The sequence below is a fragment of the Parambassis ranga genome, chromosome 22 (assembly GCF_900634625.1).
Source record: "Parambassis ranga chromosome 22, fParRan2.1, whole genome shotgun sequence".
Lineage (NCBI taxonomy): Eukaryota > Metazoa > Chordata > Actinopteri > Ambassidae > Parambassis > Parambassis ranga.
Genome location: NC_041042.1, coordinates 206,494 through 222,201, shown reverse-complemented (window position 1 = coordinate 222,201; position 15,708 = coordinate 206,494). Strand labels below are relative to the sequence as shown.

At 49.8% G+C, this 15,708-nt stretch overlaps 3 protein-coding genes and 1 long non-coding RNA gene across 9 annotated transcripts; 2 read left to right on the top strand and 2 right to left on the bottom strand.

Annotated features, from left to right (window-relative positions):
- Window positions 1-42: 42 nt before the first annotated feature.
- On the bottom strand, window positions 43-9,259 carry LOC114427881 (tyrosine-protein kinase receptor TYRO3-like). The gene is made up of 19 exons (XM_028396103.1): window positions 8,986-9,259; window positions 8,075-8,258; window positions 6,612-6,712; window positions 6,312-6,482; window positions 6,080-6,166; window positions 5,882-5,997; window positions 5,635-5,815; window positions 4,669-4,811; window positions 4,459-4,597; window positions 3,856-3,979; window positions 3,682-3,776; window positions 3,495-3,590; window positions 2,897-2,977; window positions 2,641-2,733; window positions 2,440-2,561; window positions 2,252-2,361; window positions 2,006-2,165; window positions 1,736-1,872; window positions 43-1,587 (listed from the first exon to the last, which is right to left on the bottom strand). Exons 1-19 carry the CDS (start codon window positions 9,047-9,049, stop codon window positions 1,137-1,139), a joined length of 2,655 nt encoding a protein of 884 aa, XP_028251904.1. The 5' UTR covers window positions 9,050-9,259; the 3' UTR covers window positions 43-1,136.
- On the top strand, window positions 2,470-3,635 carry LOC114427906 (uncharacterized). Its single transcript, XR_003669482.1, has 3 exons — window positions 2,470-2,611; window positions 2,881-2,985; window positions 3,505-3,635. It is a non-coding gene; the product is annotated as an uncharacterized LOC114427906 (long non-coding RNA).
- Window positions 9,260-9,306: 47 nt separating the features above from the next.
- Window positions 9,307-12,414, bottom strand: LOC114427901 (leucine-rich repeat-containing protein 57-like). 6 transcript variants are annotated; one of them, XM_028396140.1, is made up of 6 exons: window positions 12,140-12,414; window positions 11,371-11,531; window positions 10,959-11,094; window positions 10,612-10,880; window positions 10,311-10,496; window positions 9,307-10,230 (listed from the first exon to the last, which is right to left on the bottom strand). In XM_028396140.1, the coding sequence occupies exons 2-6, from the start codon at window positions 11,452-11,454 to the stop codon at window positions 10,189-10,191; spliced, it is 717 nt and encodes a 238-aa protein (XP_028251941.1). In that variant the 5' UTR covers window positions 11,455-11,531; window positions 12,140-12,414; the 3' UTR covers window positions 9,307-10,188. The 6 variants fall into 6 exon arrangements, with proteins under 6 accessions (XP_028251941.1, XP_028251942.1, XP_028251940.1 ...); XM_028396141.1 differs by having other exon boundaries at window positions 12,148-12,414; XM_028396139.1 differs by having other exon boundaries at window positions 12,144-12,413.
- LOC114427904 (HAUS augmin-like complex subunit 2) lies at window positions 12,282-14,517 on the top strand. Its single transcript, XM_028396144.1, has 7 exons — window positions 12,282-12,601; window positions 12,765-12,851; window positions 12,992-13,090; window positions 13,269-13,338; window positions 13,511-13,643; window positions 13,726-13,834; window positions 13,915-14,517. The coding sequence occupies exons 2-7, from the start codon at window positions 12,765-12,767 to the stop codon at window positions 14,011-14,013; spliced, it is 597 nt and encodes a 198-aa protein (XP_028251945.1). The 5' UTR covers window positions 12,282-12,601; the 3' UTR covers window positions 14,014-14,517.
- Window positions 14,518-15,708: the final 1,191 nt, after the last annotated feature.

The window sequence follows — 15,708 nt, the reverse complement described above, 5'->3', positions numbered from 1 at the left end:
AGCACTTGATGTGTGTGTGGGGTGGGATCAGGACACAGAGAAGAGCAGTGAGACTTTATTTGTTGGAGGTCAGAACATCAGCAGGACTCCATCAGACGCACCAGCCTCCACACTGTGACATCATCAATGACATCATCTATGACATCTTATTCAGGTTAATAAAAATGCCCATTTAACTCCTCCAGGGCCCCAGAGGCCCCCTGCTCCAGTGTGCGTTAGGTGTGTGTGTGTGTGTGTCTGTGTGCGCACGCAGGCCAGAGCAGGTCAACATTACACCAACTCATTCTTATATCTAAGAACACCTGCAGGGCTGCAGCTGATCAATCGATTGGCTCTTTCAGACAGTGAGAACCAGTTTACATTAAAACCACGAGTAGCCAATAAAAAAGCAGCTAATCATTGATTAGTCTGAATACTTTGACTCACACTGAGACAGATGCTCAGCTACAGCACATCTAAACATAGAAATTACAATTTAATCTGATCAATAAAAATATAAAGAACCACCCAAAATATGAATGACTATTTGTCTAATCAATAAAAACAGATCAATGTACATATCCAAAAGTATGTGGACAGCTCAATGTTTCAGGCATCAAACCAGACGCTGCAGGGGTTTCTCACAAATCTACCCTAGGAGTATTGATTAGTATCAGAACATCGATCAGTATCAGTCTGTCCAGGAGGAGGCACGGTGAAGTGGTTTCTCAGCTCTTCAAAATAAAAGCAGTTTAAAAGGACACTTGGGTACAAACAGCTCTCAGGCTTATCAATGATCAGTCCATTAGTCCATCTACAGGGAACTTATCAGAAGCTGTTCAAAAATGAATAAAACCTCAGAGGCGACGAGGTGTCTGCGGTTAGTTTGTTTTGTCACAGTGCAACATGTTTAAGAGAAATTACAATAGTTGATCAATAATATCATCTAACAGATCGATAGTGTAACGGATCAATCGTCTAACGGATCATTCGTCTTACAGCTGCGTCTCGTCGCAGCATGTGGTGCCGGTGCAGCGGTGGAGGTCCTGATTGTGTGAAGGAGTCCGTGTGGCTGGCTCCGCCCACCTGCTGCTCCATCAGCAGGCGGCGCTCAGGTCCAATCAGGTGAGGGGAGCACTGTAAGTGGTTAGTTTTTCTCAGACATTAATTACCACATCATCCTCTTCATCCCTGATGTCCTGTAACCTGTCCATTGACTCCCTCCTGCCCCTCGCCGGCCCCTCCCCTGCCGCCTCCTCGGGGCCCCCTGATTGGCTGATGATGTACCTGTAGTCTCCTCCAATGGCGAGCGCAGCCGCAGAGCCCACCATCAGCCAGTCCTTTTCCTCGTCCTCAGCCTGCTGCTGCCACGGGACGCCCCAGCTGCAGGCCACTGCTTCCTCTGGCCCTGCGGCCAGAGCTCCGCCCACTTCTCCAGCCCTGCCCAGCTCCCCCTCGCCCCCTTCCAGATTGACATATAGTAGCGGCTCCTTCTGTGGTGGAGCAGGGGACAGGCTGAGGCACAGCGCCTCCAGCTGGCCGACCAGCTGCTGGAAACTGGGACGACATTTAGGGACGGGACTCCAGCAGCTGTGCATAATCTCATATCTGAAAGACAGGAAGTTAGACATGCATTCACCGCCGCCACTGCCACGAGGCGCCACCACATGACCACTCCCGCGGGCACATGACCACTCCCGCGGGCACATGACCACCCACACAGTGTCCCTGCAGTCTTTGTCCTGTTCAGACTTACATGTCATCTCTGCAGTCTGCGGGCTTTTTTAGTCGCTCTCCTTTAATCAGGAACTCGTAGATCTCGGAGTTTTCCACTCCGGGGTACGGAGTCTGACCTCGAGTCATGATCTCCCACATCGTCACACCAAACGCCCACTAACAACCACACAAACACACACATGAGCCACATTACTGTGGAGCAGCTGGTGCTGACAGGGTGGCTGTAAGATAATTAAAAGATCCAGACCTGTGTGTGTGTGTGTGTGTCTGTGTGTGTGTGTGTGTGTACCACGTCGCTTTGTGTGGTGTAAACATTGTCAGCCAGGCTCTCCAGAGCGATCCACTTGACGGGCAGTTTGGAGACGGAGCCCTGTCGGTAGTAATCTCCGCTGTAGATCTTCTTGGAGAGACCAAAGTCCGCCACACACACCGTCATGTTCTCGTTCAGCCTGAATCACACACAGACACACACACACACCTGTTTAACACTGCAGACAGGGATCTCAGAGGAGCTGTGTGTGACTGGTGGACTGACATGCAGTTGCGGGCGGCGAGGTCTCTGTGGATGATGTTCCTGCTGCTCAGATACTCCATCCCCTGAGAAATGTCCAACATGAACTGGAGCAGCATGTGCACGGACAGGTCCTGAGGAGAGAGGTCAGCTTTACTCATCACACCACACACAGGACCGTTCCACAATGAACACAAAGGAGGCCTTCTTACAAACGGCTGCTCTCCCAGTCTGGACAGTAGCAGGAAGGTGTGCAGGTCTCCGTGCTTCATGAACGGCAGCACCACCATTGGGACTGGTAGCCTCTGTCCAGGACGCCGGTGAAGACTCACTCCTATTGGACAGAACAGCCCGTCAGTCTAACCAGCTGACCTCTGACACCAGGTTAATGTGTGTGTATGTGTGTGTGTCACCAATGAGCTGGATGACGTTGGGATGGTGGAAGTCCTTCATGTAGGCCGCCTCTTTCAGACACTGCTCAATGTCACCTGACGAGGTGATGTCAGCTGCAGGAGGTCACACACACTCATCAATAACATATCAATGTGCAGTGATATAACAACTTAATCTCCCTACAGGGATTAATACACTTCAGATTATTTCAACCTTATGTATAATAACCCTTCTGTGTCTCACACTTCGACTGCTTTCAGGAGGACTACAACTCACATTTCAGCACTTTAACCGCCACCTTTTGGACGGACGAGTCCTCCGTCTTCAGGAAGGCCTCACGCACCGATCCGAACTCACCTGCACAGGTAAATATGGGAACATGTTATTCATCTGTTTCTGATGTGTACCGATGGTCTGACACTGTGAGACTGTGAGCCCTGTGCTTGGTCTGGCAGGCTGCTCAGGTGTTTGATGTTAACACAGTGAGTCAGGTGACCTCCTGACATTCAAAGTGCTGACTTAACACATTGTTGTGTTTTGTACACAGGCAGAGCCACACCACCACTAACCTGCAGGTGCTGCTAGGCTAATGTTAGCCACGTTAGCTCAGGCTCAGTTCCTTTTCATTAAATAACATGAAGGGCAGATTCAGTCACTGTACAGAGTACACCTTCACACACACACAAGTTGTGGGTTAATAAAGTTCAGTGTTTTGCTACAAACACATTCTGATGTAAGACTAATACTGGGCTGACGCTAATGCTAGGCTAAAGCTAGGTCAAGGTAAGAATTTCTTACCTCACGCCATACACATTCATTCAGTGTGTGAAATGCTAGGTTGAAGCTAAGTGAAGTCTGTTTATTGTTGCGTTACCTTTCCCCAGCATGTGTCCCAGCGTCAGCAGCCTCTCTGGGATCAGGACATCCTGCAGTTTGCTCTTCAGCTCGTCATTGATCCCGAGACTGTCCACTGGGAAGAGACACATGAAGAATGTCTGTGAAGGATTAATTAGACAAACTGCTGCACATTCAGCTGTGATAAGAACAGCACTCGGACTCACGGGTGGACTCCTGCAGGTCAGCAGCGTTTCTGCTGAACGACCGAGCAGCTGTGAAGGAGACGGAGCTCTCAGGACAGGGACTCTTGAAGGCTGAGCTGAGGACAGAGACAGCAGCAGCTTACAGAGACAGTCAGAGATGTGCCAGCCTTAACAAGCAGACTTTCCACCTCCTACCCAAACTGCATCTCTTTCCCACGGCGCTGAGCAACAACTGTTAGCAGCAGGCCGAGCACAGTGGCCCCCAGCAAGCCGAGCAGCACGCCAACCCATATGTGGCTCCGCTGGACCTGCAGCTGCACTGAGGGACCAGCAGGGAGGAGACAATCAGCTCATCAGCTCACCAGCAATCAATACATTTATATTAAAGGTTCCATAACCCGAATGAATGATCTGAGGGGTTTTTGCTAATGTGGCTTATGACTAAACTAGTCACTAATCTGTTGACTAGTTAAGGGGGGGGGGTGTTTCTCTGCTCTCGTGGAGTATGGATCCAGCTTTACACTGTTAGCTTGTTGATTTATTGGAACTGCCATTATCCACTCTGGTTAAGCTAAGCTCAGCCAGCTGTGTGCAGCTATGAGTGTTAGCTTCATGATCTAACAGTGTCATCATGACAACAGTCTGATCACAGTGTGATGATGAGCCTACGGTTTCTCACATGCATGACAAACAGAACACACAGACAGCAGCTGCAGTTCACCAAGTGGCCACAGGGGGTCAAACGTAAACACCAGGCATTTCCACAGATGTGTGTACTGGACCTAACACTCCCCCTACCTGCAGCTGGCAGCACCAGCACCGGGGGGCTCCAGGGTCCGCAGCCCACTGAGGTGCAGGCCGACACCTGGAAGGAGGCATTGAAGAAGCGGCCTCCTCCAGACAGCTGGGCCGAGTTGTCTTTGAACAGTAGTGGCTCCTGCAGATGTTGGCACAGAGTTAATCCTCCTCCATGGAGGCTTCAGCTGCTTTCAGCTGTGCATGTCTCACCTGAGCCTCTCCTCCCAAAGTCCACTGCACCTTGTAGGCCAACAGTTTCCCCTGAAGCTCCTCCTCCTGCAGCTTCGCCCAGCTCAAAGACAGCTGCTGCTCTGACAGGTCAAAGGTCAGGTTCCTCGGGGCGGTGTAGGGCACTGTGGGAAGGATCATACAGTCACAGTGACTTACAGTGAAACAACAACGCCCCCTGCTGTCTGGGCGCAGTGTCCGCTGCTGTGTGCCCTGTTGCTGTGGGAGCCGCTTCCTGTCTGCAGGCCCTCAGTCTGAATGTGGGTCACTGTGGTGATCTCAGCCAGCACCCTGAAATCTCAGTGTTGCCAGCGTCCCTGCAGATGGCGCTACAGGCACTGCTGCAGTCCTTTTATGGGGATTAAGGCCACAAACAAAAGCTGATTGTACGGAGAGAACTGGAATCTACTGGACCAGAGCCAGCTGGCCCAACACACACACACAGCCTGCAACCAGCAGCTCCTCTGTTTACTGCTGAAACACTCCGAGGTCCACCTGCTGCTCTAAGTACCAATCAGAGTGAAGTACTGCTGATGATGTCATGATGAACCACTTTCAACTCAACATTTAAAGGTGTCAACAACACTGATCATGTGATTGCACTGCTGCTAACAACAGACCATGTCACTGACCTTCATGATGGCAGCTAGCTTAACATGCTAGTTTAGTCCTTACAACACGCAGCTAACAGAACTGGACAGACAGGAGAATTTAAAGTGCTCATATTTCCCCCTCACAGAGACAACAACACTCTACAGATCTACAGCTAACTGCTATGAGCTAGCCTTTAAAGATGACTTTGTGCTCCTGCTGCTGGTTGGATGGATCCAGTCTAAATGGAGGATGATGGGAAGCGGCTTGTGATTTATCTTAAACTTTTAAAGAAGTAAACACTCTTATTACAAAACTACATCTGTCAGTTGAAAACAGAGAGCTGGCGCCCTGTACCTGACTCAGGCGTGTGGAAATGCAGCCAGGAGGAGAAAGGAGACGCCCCCACCTCGTTCACGCAGGAGACTCTGGCGCTGTAGTTGGAGTGACTCCTCAAACCTGACAGCACCAGGAGGTAAGGTGGAACCTGGACCTCCTTCTGTGGCAGGTCCCACCTCCGAACAGACCGCCTCGACACCTGAGAAGGAGGAGAAGACAGTCTGCAAGCTGCTCACGTGTGTGTGCCCGTGTGTGTGCGTGTTACCTGTACAATGCAGGTGGACAGCTCAGAGTGGCCTGTGAATCCTGGTTTCCATGACAACGTGACATTGTTGTCCACCATGCTCAGGACCTGCATACTGACTGGGGCAGCTGGCAGCACTGAAACCGAGACAGTACTTCATCAAGCCCCACTCCTTGGGGGTCTCCTCCAGTCACAGCTCAGCTCACACCCTGGACTCACCTTTCAGCAGAACAGTTCCAGTCCTGGAGACAGAAATCCCTCTGGTGTTCTTTGCTTCGCAATAAAACTTAACACTGTTGTTCACACCTGCACACACACAGATGAGTTTGTCATAAGACACCTGGTGCATTGTGGGTCATGTAGGCTGTAGCTCTGAGGCTGAAACAGCAGGTTATCAGTTCACTGTATCCTTCCTTTCCCATGATGCACCTGATGAGAGGAGAGGGCTAACCTGACACGTGGAGGATGGAGGGCGATGGTCTGGGATCTCCCTCCTGAACTCCTCCCAGCCACCACAGCACCTCCACGGGCTCAGGGGGGCCCACAGCTGCGCAGGTCAGGTTGAAGGGAGTGTTGGCGAACGTTGCCACATCCCGAGGCTCCTGCACAAAGTGAGGGACGCCTGCAGGAGAAAAGAGGAGGTGCTGAAGGAGCATTACATGTAATCTGCTACAAGGAGAAGAGAAAGAGCAGAAGGGAGACAGGAGGAGACTGTCCAGGAGTCCCAGACAGGTGTGTTCAGGGTTCTCACCTTCCACTGTGATCCAGGCTCTCTCAGAGGAGAACGTCAGACCGTGAAACTCCACCTCACACCAGTACTGACCTGCATCCTGTTGCTGCACCGACCTTACACTGGAACGAGAACACACAACATCAGAACCAGAACAAAAGATAACAGCAGCTCAGCCTCTGTTTACCGCTGAGCTGCTGACCATCAAACAGAAACTCCACCAACAACACGGCCTGCACCACACTTGATGTTTTTAACCATTTAACAACAACTGAGTGGTGATGTGAGCTGCAGTTCCAGCAGTGGCCCCTAGAGGCTGGTTCCCGCAGTGAGTCGTTCCCCACAGACCTACGTGTTAAAACCACACAGCAGCAACAGACATGGTGAGACATGGTGAGACTCTGGCACACACAGACATCCCGGCTCCACCTCCCTCAGACCGAGCGGTAAACAATCAGTAACATGGGTTCATTTAGTAAGAGACCAAACTTCAAGCTGCTGAAGTCGACAGTGATCCTCACAAGAAGACAAGATCAAAGAGGTGTGGTTAGCGGGCAGGATGGATAATAACTAACTTGTCACAGCACTTCTCCAGCTAATATCAATGATATAAACTTCGATTATGTCAGGGATATAATACTGCTCAACGAAATAAAGGGAACACTAAAAGAACACATCCTGGATCTCCATGAGTGGAATACGATGACCTCCCTACAATCCCTGGACATGCTCCTGATGAGGAGGTGGATGTTCTCCTGAGGGGATCTCCTCCAGACCTGGACTAAAGCATAAGTCAGCTCCTGGTGTGTCTCCTGGTGGACCGGCCTGTCTCCTGGTGGACCGGCCTGTCTCCTGGTGGACCGGCCTGTCTCCTGGTACCTCTTCCATGCTCTGGACACTGTGCTGACCTACTTGCCACAGAACTCATTGATGTGCCATCCTGGATGAGCTGCACTACCTGAGCAGCTTCTGTGGTTGTAGACACCGCCTCATGCTCTCCTAATGCTGAGAGCACTGACAAAATGCAGAAGTGATCAAACATCAGGCAGAAAGGATGAGAGCAGAGAACTGGTCTGTGGTCAGCACCTGCAGAACCTCTCCTCTATAGGGCACCTGCTGTCTGTTCCATTTGACCAACAGCAGCTGGAACTGATCCACAGTCAGTGTTGATCCTACCTGGACAGGCTGGGTTCACAGCAGTGGGACTGACTTGGAGTCATCGTGTTGTTGAAGTGTTCCCTTTATGTTCTGAGCAGTGTGTAGATTTATCCAACAATGCTCAGCTACACGGTGACCTGGTGTCAAGTTGTTAGCTAGCTAACCTAGCGACCCAAATCAGCCAGGTGGTAGTGAGAGCATAGCCGCAAGCTAAGGTAGCTGTAACTATAACTTTATACATACATGATTATAATGACAGATCCGTCGACCAAGCCACGGTCTGAACCCAAACATCACACACAGGGTGATTGATTGATTGATCAAACCTGTGTGAGGTCTCCCAGTGCTGTTCTCCCAGCGTGAGAAACACCTGGTCAGTGCTGTACAGCTTCTCGCCATCCTTCATCCAGGTGATGTCCGGCTCAGCCACGCCCTCCACCGCACAGCCCAGCCTCACCTCGTTCCCCTGAGACACCGTCTGATTGGACGGATGCTTGGTGAACACCACACCTACAGGAAGAGGAGTCAGAGTAGGCCAGCAGGTGACGTCACTTCCCACCAACGATGACATCAGTGTGCACAGCAATGAGGTCACTGAAGGTCCACAATACACCTGGACCTCTGACTGACCTCTGTAGGCTTCCGTAGTTTGGATGTATGTGATCAGTGTGTGTGTGTGTCATGACTACCTGACCCTACCTGAACTTACCTGAACCTACCTGACCCTACCTGAACTTACCTGAACCTACCTGACCCTACCTGAACTTACCTGACCCTACCTGAACTTACCTGACCCTACCTGAACTTACCTGAACCTACCTGACCCTACCTGAACTTACCTGAACCTACCTGACCCTACCTGAACCTACCTGACCCTACCTGAACTTACCTGAACCTACCTGACCCTACCTGAACTTACCTGAACCTACCTGACCCTACCTGAACTTACCTGACTGCCTTCAGCCTAAACCTACAAAACAATTGGCGCGTGTCTTCCGGCCGGTCTGTGCTGACTGAGGCTCGTGCTGGTTTGTTTAGGTGACACGAGCCCCGTGATGGAATCTGCATCAACACGAACCAGCCAGCAGCCCGGACCAATGAGGTCTGCGGGTGTTCCTGCTGCTGGCTGGCTGCGGGTCATGAGACACGCCGCGTGTTATCAGCTGTGGACTTTTCACCGCCTGTAGCCTCGTTAGCCTCCCGAGCTAACCGCTGGAATCCGCTCGGTCCCACTCACCGTTCCCGCAGCTCCCCGCCGGGGTCTGCAGCCACAGCACACAAATCCACAGCAGCAGCTTCATGGTCTCATCGTATCCGTCCGAGGCCTTTAAAACCGAACCTCACACGAACCGGGTCAGCTCGGCTCGGCTCGGTCTCCCACTCTGTCACTGCAGCTTCATGTCCCAGCGGACAAACAGGATTTCAAACAGAGCAGAGGGGGGAGGAGGGAGGACCCCGACACAAACAGAAGAAGTGATGAAGAGGAGCACGGCTCTTCACACACACGCGTAAACACAGAGCCGACCGGAAGCACCTTCAAAATAAAGGTTTTGGGTGGTTTTATTTTGAAGGTTTTATGTTCGTGCTTACATGTGTGAGGACTTAGGGCGCATGACCGCCGCCTGCTGGCGTTACAAACAAACAGCACCTCATCAGTTTGTGAACTTTTGTTTATCAGAGTTGTGTTAATGTAGCTGTGCGGGTCAGGTGGTTTCATTCGGTGCTCTGAGGTCCAGACTCTGCAGGTTTGTGTTGGTCCTGCTGAGTTCTGAAGGACCTGAAGGGGACATGATGTTTCTGACCAGGAACACCACACAGAGCGAGTCCAGAACCAAGAGATGTTCTAACAGCAGTTCAGGAACATCAACAAATAAATAAATCAACAGTGTTAAGATGAGTCAACGACAGAAACACAAGGAGGCCGAACTGACAAGTAGCATCTCAGCTAGCTCGGGTTAGCATATCCACAGCTGCAGCTTGGTCATAGTTCAGCTGCTGAAATTCTATTTAAAAAACATTAACGGAAAAAGAGCAGCACCTTACACAAACCTGCTAAATGCTAACTAGCCTAGCGTAGCAGAGCAGCATTGCTGACTGTATTTAAGATGACTGCAGTCCATTCTCTACAAGCTTCAGTATACGTGGTGGTCAATAATCAATAATCAGTTTGGAGGATACTTGGTTTACATGCTAAATAACATTAGACTGTCTTCATTTAAAAGTGGCTGATTAGTTTGATTACTCGAGCAGTAATGTTTCTGTCCATCGCTGACTGACAGAAAACAGCAAAACTTCTTCTTCTGTGGTGTTAAATCCTGTTTGTGTCTCTTCCTGTGTCCACTAGGACGTGTCTGTCTTAGCTGCCAGGCTTTCAGCGGCAGAAGAAGCTGACCCCACCTCCAGGTGGCGTGCCGAGGTCTGGACTCATGAAGGACAGTCTTCAGGTGAACTTCTTCTTGGTGGCGGTAAAGCGCTCCATGTACTGAGGAGGAATAACAGGGACCATTAAGACCAGTAAGACCAGCAGAGAGCTCATGTTCATACACAGGAAGTGGTTCTGACCTTTTCATATCCCTCCAGCTCTCTGAGCTTCTTGACTTCGAACAGGTTTCCCTCCACGGAGAACAGAGACACCTGGGACTCAGTCAGGATGGACACTGGGATGGAGGACAGCTCCAGACAGTTCTCCTCCAGACGAAGGACCTTCAGACGGGGACAACGAGAGACTTCCGCCGACACCACAGAGATCTGGACCGGAAGGAGGGAACCGGGTCACTGCAGCGTACATAAGCACCTGGTCCTGATGACCTGGTTCTGAGTGAGGTTCTGTTGTACCTGTCTTCATAACCTGATTCTAACTGACCTGGTTCTGGTTAAGGTTGATCTCGATGGCTTGCAGCTCAGACACCTCTGCAGGGACACTTTGGATCTTGTTGCGGGACAAGTCCAGCAGGTCTAACTGCCTCAGCGTTCCTAGTCCGGAAGGGAACTCTGAAATCTGGTTCCCCGCCAGGCTGAGGGTCCGCAGGGCTTTGATCTGGCTCAGAGTCGGGGGAAGCTGCTGTATCTGGTTCCCGTTCAGGCTCAGGGTCTCCAGCTTCTTCAACTTGCCAATCTCACTGGGAAGTCCAGCTGAGGACAGAATCACAAGAGTTCACAGGTCAGGGGGGTTCACACGTCACAGTCTGCAGGTCCGGATCAAACACTCACTCAGCCTGTTGGAGTTCAGTGTTAAACTCTTAAGCTGCAGGAAGTTTCCAATGGCGGCAGGAAGAACCTCGATCTTGTTCCCGGACAGGTCCACTGTCCTCAGGTTGGCTGTGAGTCTCTGCAGCTCCTCTGGGAACTGAAACAGACAGGGACATGTCACAGATGGGCCATCGTCACGTCAGTGTCTGAAGTTATGGACGATCATGGTCACAGCAGCTTCAGCCACAGACTCCTGCTGCCCCGCCGCTCTGAGGACTGGTACAGGAAGTCCTTCCTGCCGTCCGCCATCAGTCTATAACTCCTCTGTGACTGTCAGAGCTGAGCTCACTAAGTAAAGCGTCATATCAGCTGCACTTCAAACTCCTCAGTTACATTACCTGTGTCTGTGTATGTGTGTGACTGGACGCCTCACCTCCTGCAGGCCTTTCCCCGTCAGCTGGAACACTCCCGTCTTCTGGGAGGTTTCCAGGTGGGACTTGAGCGCGCTGTTCCCCATCCTCCAGCAGGTACGAGGCGCCCGCCTGTCTGAGCTCACCGTCCTCTACAGCACAGCCCCGCTCATGTCCACACAGGCTGCTGAGTATTAATCAGAGTTAATGAGCTCATGTTTCAGCACGGTCAGAGCTGCCTGATTATTTTCATAAAACATAATAAACATGTGACATCTTTTCATCTTGATCTTACACAGCGTGTAAATAAAAACAGCTCAGTAATTATCTTTGGGGATTTTCATCTTTCATGTGTTTACAGATGGTAAATGTCATCGATTAGCTCCAAACCATGCCTTACTTGGTAAACTTATTAGTTCATTAAACATATTCAATCTTTTTTTAGGCATTTATTAGGTTATTAAGTCGCTATTTTGATATTTAAGACACTAAGGTGTAGAGAAATGAGCTCACAGCTGATACATAATGAAGCAACAGGCGGACGCGGCTAACACCGTTAGCATGTTAGTTACATGCTACAACATGTTAGTTACATGTTACAACATGTTAGTTACATGTTACAACATGTTAGTAACATGTTACAGTGACGATGTAACGTGAAAAATATCGCGGTCCCACTAACAGCAGCTTTAGCTTCATGGAGTCTAATCTTCAACGTAAAGCTCCGTTAGCACAGTGGCGTTAGCCTGTTAGCAGCAGCTTCACCTACAGGAAGAGAGGCAGGTTACGTACTTACGTACAATACACGACGTGCGGCGCCTTTAACCTGAGGCTGTGGTGATTAAAGTCAGATCAAAGGTGTGAAACAAACACGAATTTAAGAAGAAAATGTAAACACCCTGTTACTAATACACGCTGGACGGCTCTCTGACGTCAGCCCCGACAGCCAATGGCAGTAGCCAGGAGCTTACGTCACCCGTGTGGACTCTGCAGAAAACCAACATCCTGCAACAAACGCGGACTGTTGTGTGTCTGGTTTTGTCTTCACACACCTCTCAGGTTATTGTGTTGTTGTACTTCATACTTTATTAGATCGAAGTGACGCTGTCCGCGCGGGAGGCTGCAGTTCTTCTTCTGTCCTGAGGGGGCGCCGATGCAGTGATATGGTTTCGTAGAAGAAGAGCGGAGAGGAAAACAAACCAGAGCGCGCGCGGACTCTTCCACCCACACGGGACAAAGGAACCGTTCAGAACCGTAAGTGATCGAAACGGGCCTTTCCACAATAATACACTTAGTGTGGACTTTTCCCGCGCAGTCTCTGACGTTAAATCCCATCAGAGTGGTTCAGGTTCACGTTGCGTGGGGCTCCGGCTGGACCCGGACTGTTTGTCTTCACTTCGGCCTGTCTGTGTTTCAGATGCACCAGTGGGATCTGTCTCCGTTCACGGTGACTCCAGCCGCCAGACTGCTGTCCAGGTGTGTCTCTGTGGGAGCAGTGTCTCAGGTTAATGTCATCATATTTATGAATGGGCCGCACACGTGCAGGCTGAGGTTTATATGCACTCAGAGCACGCTGAAGGTTTAATGAATAAAGTAATGAAAGTTTAACGGTGTCCACTCAGTCCTGTCTCCTGCTGTCCTCAGGAGGAGTTAGACTCCGCCTCCTCCGGCCCCAGCCCCGCCTTCTCCTGTCACCTGCAAGAGGCTGAACAGCACATCAGGATGCAGCGACAGCTGCACGAGGTTAGAACTGCTGATCACAGTTATTGATTATCATCTTATGCTCAACAAATGTCAAACAACAACATATGTAATGGTCTCTCCCAGCATCAGACACTGGGTGCAGCAGACTTCCTGTAGTTGTAGGACGTCCTCTTCAGTACAGAGATATCTGATCTCTTCATGTCTTCTGTTGGTGCAGCTGCAGCTGCAGTTGGAGCTGCTGAGGGTTGACGAGCTGAGCGCTGACGTCACACACAGTTTCCACCTTGGTGAGTTTGAGCCTGTCCCACCCACTCTGTGCCCCTTTTGATGTTTACTTGAGTTTTGTCAGCCGACAGGAAGGCCTGACAGCGTTAATGAACTGAATGTTCCACAGGAGGCCATCTTTGATCTTAGTCCCCACATTTCTTCTAAAGTTCCTGATTTTTCTTTTTTCTGCAGCTCAGAGGTTACAGGTCCTGCAGAGGTTTGGTGGACATTTGAAGGACATCCTGAGAGACCATAAGAATCTGAGGCAGAGACTGATGAAGCCGCTGGACTGCAGCAGCTTGCCTGTCCAGGCTCACCTGCACAGGTACCAGGCATCTCTATGGCAACCCTCTCTGTGGCAGCGCAGCGGGACGGTGTGTGTCCTAAAGCACTGTGCTGTGTTTCAGGTGTGTTGTGGAATCCACCAAGCTGATGATGGCCTTCATAGAAACTCTGGAGGAGAAGCTGAGCTCCGCCCACATCCGGGACTCTGCCACAGACCGCCTCAAGCTGCTGGTCAGTCACATGACCTAAGTGTAACCAGTAAGCAGACTGACCAGCTCATGAATTAACCGATGTATCCCTCTCTCTGTCAGAGTACCTCCCATGCTCAGCTGCTGGCTCAGGCAGCAGAGATGGAGACTGTGTGCAGTCAGGTGCTGCAGTGGAAGACAGTCGGCAGTGCAGCCGAGTGACCTCTGACCCCTGACCTTCAGTGGAGGGTGGGGTGGACCCTGCACACAAAGCTCAGAGATCAACTAGCCGGTCACCACACCACCTGCACAGCAGCATGAAGTGGTGATGAGTCAGCCATCTTTGAATGAGATGTTTACAGACTCTTTTAAATGAAACACGGTGATAATAAAATCAGATTTTGTAGCAGATGGCTGTCCTCGTTTCCCAGACATTAACCTGAAGCTCCACTTGTTTTTGTGGACTTCAGAGAACACTGATCCTGTTGGCTGATGACAGCTACCCTTGAATTTAACTGTAACATGAGTGTATAATCACAGGAAGCTCCCTGACCACAGGATGGCCTGAGTGTTATCACCTGAAAACTGTTTACTGACCTGGCATCCCAGGTGCTCCATGCCTGCTCAGAAATATTAACAGGTTGGATTTAAAGAAAGATCAGGGAAAATAAAAAGTGAAAAACTGGAATGCAGTGAGCAGTAAATGTAACAGCATTAAATATCATTCAATATGGATATAATGAGTCAGACAGTGTGTTGGACCTGATCTCAGAGGGAGGAGTTCAGGTCGATGGTCACAGGGAGGAGGGACCTCCTGTGGCTCAGAGCTGCATGTTGGAGGGTCAGTCTGATGAAGGTCCTCCTGCTCCTCAGCAGCACGTGGTGGAGAGGATGGAGGCTGTTCTCCAGGATCCCTGCAGCTCAGACAGCATCCTTCTGCCTGACCCTGCTGTCAGGGAGTCCAGCTCCACCCCCACAACACCACCGGCCCTTCTGATGAGTAAAGAATCAATAATGATGAGTGATAAACCACTTGAGATGAATTATGCTTATGTGTGTTGTAGATTATGATTAGAACTGTAAATTATAGTATAGATTAATGAAGATGTGAAGTTATATAGGAGTGATTGGGTTTTTATTTATTGTTCTTCACCCTCTTTCTTCTTCTTCTGTACGTTTTTTGGCGCAGCGTATCTTCAGCATACATTGACTGATTTCAGGTTTTTTTCAAAAAATTATAGTTTTTCAAATATTAAGCATTTTTAACATGGGAGTCTGGAGGAGCCTTCAAAACCACCTTCAACTTTGACAAATCCCAAACAATCCATGAACCAAAATACACACCGCAATTCATTTTATTCACCACTAGATGTCCTACTCGAGCACTGTGTCGTTGAAGCCTCGAGTAATGAACCTGTTTCTTGAATCAGGTGTCGAAGCTTCAACAAAGCCTCGAAAACCCATCACTAGGGACAGAGAGAGCTGATACAGTTCATAAACATTCAGGTTGTCATGGATACAGGCAGGCAGGGCTGTTACCATGGTGACAGGCTGACACACAAGAAGCATACAAAGCAGCCATATTTTCAGACTTTAAGCATTGTATCTGTCGTATTGATCATCCTTCAGCTGTATACTACTTTTCCACATTCAAAGCACACAGCCTGAGCTTCTGATAGTCTGATGGGTTTATTCCAGCCTCAGACCTTTCATATGGTTTATTCACAGGCTGTTCTTTAAGGTCATGACTTCATGACTTCATACTGTTCGTGTCTTTCTCTTTCATATCTTCATAATTTTACAACATTTTCTACTTTTCAAAATAAGAGCTTCATCTTTCTAAATTCTTAACTGTGTTTCAGCAAATTAAATTCAGATTTCAGATTCTCCAGCAATTGATCCTTCACATCAGCATTC

Excerpts from the sequence above, each read along its gene's own strand:
- LOC114427881 (XM_028396103.1), bottom strand. The coding sequence starts at position 9,049 with ATGAAGCTGCTGCTGTGGATTTGTGTGCTGTGGCTGCAGACCCCGGCG. Across the intron at positions 2,734-2,896 it reads GGCGGTTAAAGTGCTGAAAT|CTGACATCACCTCGTCAGGT; the intron begins GTGAGTTGTAGT and ends GACCTCCTGCAG. Across the intron at positions 2,562-2,640 it reads CAACGTCATCCAGCTCATTG|GAGTGAGTCTTCACCGGCGT; the intron begins GTGACACACACA and ends TCTGTCCAATAG.
- LOC114427901 (XM_028396140.1), bottom strand. The coding sequence starts at position 11,454 with ATGGGGAACAGCGCGCTCAAGTCCCACCTGGAAACCTCCCAGAAGACG. Across the intron at positions 11,095-11,370 it reads CGGGGAAAGGCCTGCAGGAG|TTCCCAGAGGAGCTGCAGAG; the intron begins GTGAGGCGTCCA and ends TGTCTGTTTCAG. Across the intron at positions 10,497-10,611 it reads TCAACCTTAACCAGAACCAG|ATCTCTGTGGTGTCGGCGGA; the intron begins GTCAGTTAGAAT and ends CTTCCGGTCCAG.
- LOC114427904 (XM_028396144.1), top strand. The coding sequence starts at position 12,765 with ATGCACCAGTGGGATCTGTCTCCGTTCACGGTGACTCCAGCCGCCAGA. Across the intron at positions 12,852-12,991 it reads CTGTGGGAGCAGTGTCTCAG|GAGGAGTTAGACTCCGCCTC; the intron begins GTTAATGTCATC and ends TGCTGTCCTCAG. Across the intron at positions 13,835-13,914 it reads CAGACCGCCTCAAGCTGCTG|AGTACCTCCCATGCTCAGCT; the intron begins GTCAGTCACATG and ends TCTCTCTGTCAG.